The 2940-nt window shown below is 30.0% G+C and overlaps 1 protein-coding gene across 1 annotated transcript; it reads right to left on the reverse strand.

Moving 5' to 3' along the window:
• Positions 1–407: 407 nt before the first annotated feature.
• Positions 408–1391, reverse strand: OCT59_004531 (uncharacterized protein; the record flags this gene model as incomplete). The annotated part of the gene is made up of 1 exon (XM_025329136.2): positions 408–1391. The coding sequence occupies one exon, from the start codon at positions 1389–1391 to the stop codon at positions 408–410; it is 984 nt and encodes a 327-aa protein (XP_025178334.1).
• Positions 1392–2940: the final 1549 nt, after the last annotated feature.

A 2940-nucleotide genomic window follows, 5' to 3' on the forward strand; every position in this document is an offset into this window, starting at 1 on the left:
TAATGATGGCGCACCCAAAAAAAATTAGATAATAATGAAGTAATGATGGCGCAGCCGAAAAATCAATTAATAATATAGTAATGATGGCGCAACCAAATGAAATTAGATAATGATGACATAATTTGGCTGCGCCATTATAACATAATATTTGCTGAATAATCAGATTTTAACTATTTAGATTTTTATTTTCGATATTTTTTTTCAGAGAAAAAAAAAAGGAAAAAAAATTTTATTTTTTGTAGAGAAAAAAAGAAATTTCGAAAAAAATTTATTATTTTTTTTAGAGAAAAAAAGAAATTTCGAAAAAATTATTATTATTTTTTTAGAATGCTAGTAATATCATATAGGTTTATTAGAGATAACGGAATTTTTTACGCAAAATGGTGGTATTGTGATTAATGGAAGCTTTATTTTTTGGCCTTTTGACCTCTTCCACCTCTTCCGCCTCTCCCGCCTCTCCCGCCTTTCCCACCTCTACCACTTCCTTTTCTATCGTATGTACATTCTAATCTGAAAGGATTATTACCAGGATCATTACCAGGATCATTACCAGGATCGTTACTAGGATCGTTACTAGGATCATTACCAGGATCGTTACCAGGATCGTTAGCAAGATCGTTAGGATCGTTATCAGGATCGTTATTGGATTCTTCTAAATTACATAAATCTGATAATTTGCGTTTTTGTGATCTATAGGTAGGAGTGGGAGATGAATGAGTTGTAGAAGGGTTCGTTCTTGATGATTGATCTTGCTTCTCGGATTCTTTAAATTTTTTGTAATAAGAGACGAACTTGGATAGTTCATCGTTATCGGTAGTAGGTTGGACGGCTGGCTTATCATCATCAATAATGATCGAATTTCTCTTGTTAGAGTCGTCAAATTCTCGTGTATCATCTATAATTATCGAACTTGTTCTTGGGCTAGAAACAGATTTTGAAGTTGATTCATTTCTTTTCAGTGCAAATGTATTAACTTGTTTCCTTGGAGTTGTTGTTATAGAAGTTTGGTAATTCGGGTGGCGAAACCTTACATTGTAATCAATTAGCTTGGCGTCAATTTGGGCATATGTCCTATCATTTGTTGAATAGATAGCTTCGAGAAAGCCGACAACAAAAAAATTGGCGTAATCACTCCACTTGTCATTGAGAGAATCTAACCATCTTGCGTCTTTTGAGTAACCTACCTCGAAATTAATATAGCAAGCGGTTTGGTGAAATGGAGAATAGATTAACGAACGGGTCTTAACAAAATTCATATCCTCGTAAGAAGTTAAGGGCTCTTCTGCAGACGTTGAGATATTTACAAATAGCTTCGTTGAAGGAATTTGCGTCGGTTCCCACTTCAGATTTTCACCGTTTGGCCCTACTTTCGGATCCATTACACAAACCATCTCGACGACAAGCTACCCACACGCAAAAAAATAAGTATTTTTTTTAATTTTTATGGTTGTTTTAGCTACAAAAAATGCAATGTTACTGACCATTAATTTTTTTCATCTAGCGTAAACTTCCCACCGAAAAGAACTAAATCTCCCTCTCTGAACTGCTCATTATATTCGTGACGAGCATTAATGAACTGTTTGAAGGTGAAAGTGTGAGTCTGGTTTGATATTTTTTTCCTGTACAGGGCGTCTCCGTTTACAGTATGGGTTGTTGATCTCAACCGGATGACAAGAGCAATTACCGATAGTGTTGATGTCATTATTTTTATTTGAAATTTCTTCGTTAGCGAAAGAGAGAAGAAATGAGTTTTTGAAAATTCACACTGGTTAAAATAAGGAGAAAAGACATTCCATCTGGCAGTTATCCATATATGTGAATTAGCGTTTCAGTTTGTTTAAAAAAGAAATAATTAAATACGCACTTTCCTAATTTATTATTTAATTTGTATAATTTTAGATTTTTTGATATAAAATCATTATTACAACTATGCCATTACTTTAATGACGTATAATTTTAGATTTTTTTTTAATATTATAACTGCGCCACTATTTTTATTGGTGAATTTATATTTTTTGTAAAAAAGAAAAAAAAGAAAAAAAAATAGAAATTAGAGAGAAAATAACTTTTTTTTTTAATGTGTATATTTTATTAGTTTAGATAAATTATTTTAGACAAATAAATAAGCTAAAAATAATGAAAAATTTTTCGTGTGTAAAGTCTAATTTGGATTGACAAAATTATGTAATTAACTTGTGATCTCCTTAATTAACAGTAGTTTTCAGTAACACAGGAGAAAGTTTTGCAAAAAATTGCTCTTAGAATGTGTTCATTAACATTAACATGTTCATGTCATAAACAATAATATGAACATGAACATGAACATGAACATGTACATGTACATGTACATGTACATGACAATAATAATATAAAAGATTAACTGAAGACTTTTTTACCAAAAAGGCAATTTTTTTTGTATCCACGGCAACTGTGCATGTGGTGATTTTTAAAAATGGAATGGGAAAATTTTGGCGAAAATCTGGCCAAAATGAGATGATCGACTAAAAAATTTTCCCATTAAAGATAAAAATTGCCAGAAAATCTTATCTTTGTGTTAACATTACAGCACGTGTCATTAGTTTGATAACAGTAATAGAATAAATCTACATAACAATAATACAAAACTAAACACCTAGAATATACTAAAAATTACTATATTCCTGATGAACCAGGATAACTAAACAAAAATAACAGAAAAAATAAAAAAAAATCAACCCATTTGGGCGAAAATAAAAGAAAATATTTAAAAATAAAATAAAATAAAAAAGAAAATTATTTGAATAGTATACTGATTAATACGAACTATAAAATCCAAAGGTTCTATATTAAAATATATATTATTCAAAAGCCCTTCTACCTTTTGATAGACTTTATGATTAATATCTTTTTTAACTATATTTTTATCATAACTATAATGTTTTTTATCTTCTTCAGTAACAC

The sequence above is a fragment of the Rhizophagus irregularis genome, chromosome 12 (assembly GCF_026210795.1).
Source record: "Rhizophagus irregularis chromosome 12, complete sequence".
Taxonomy (NCBI): Eukaryota; Fungi; Glomeromycota; class Glomeromycetes; order Glomerales; family Glomeraceae; genus Rhizophagus; species Rhizophagus irregularis.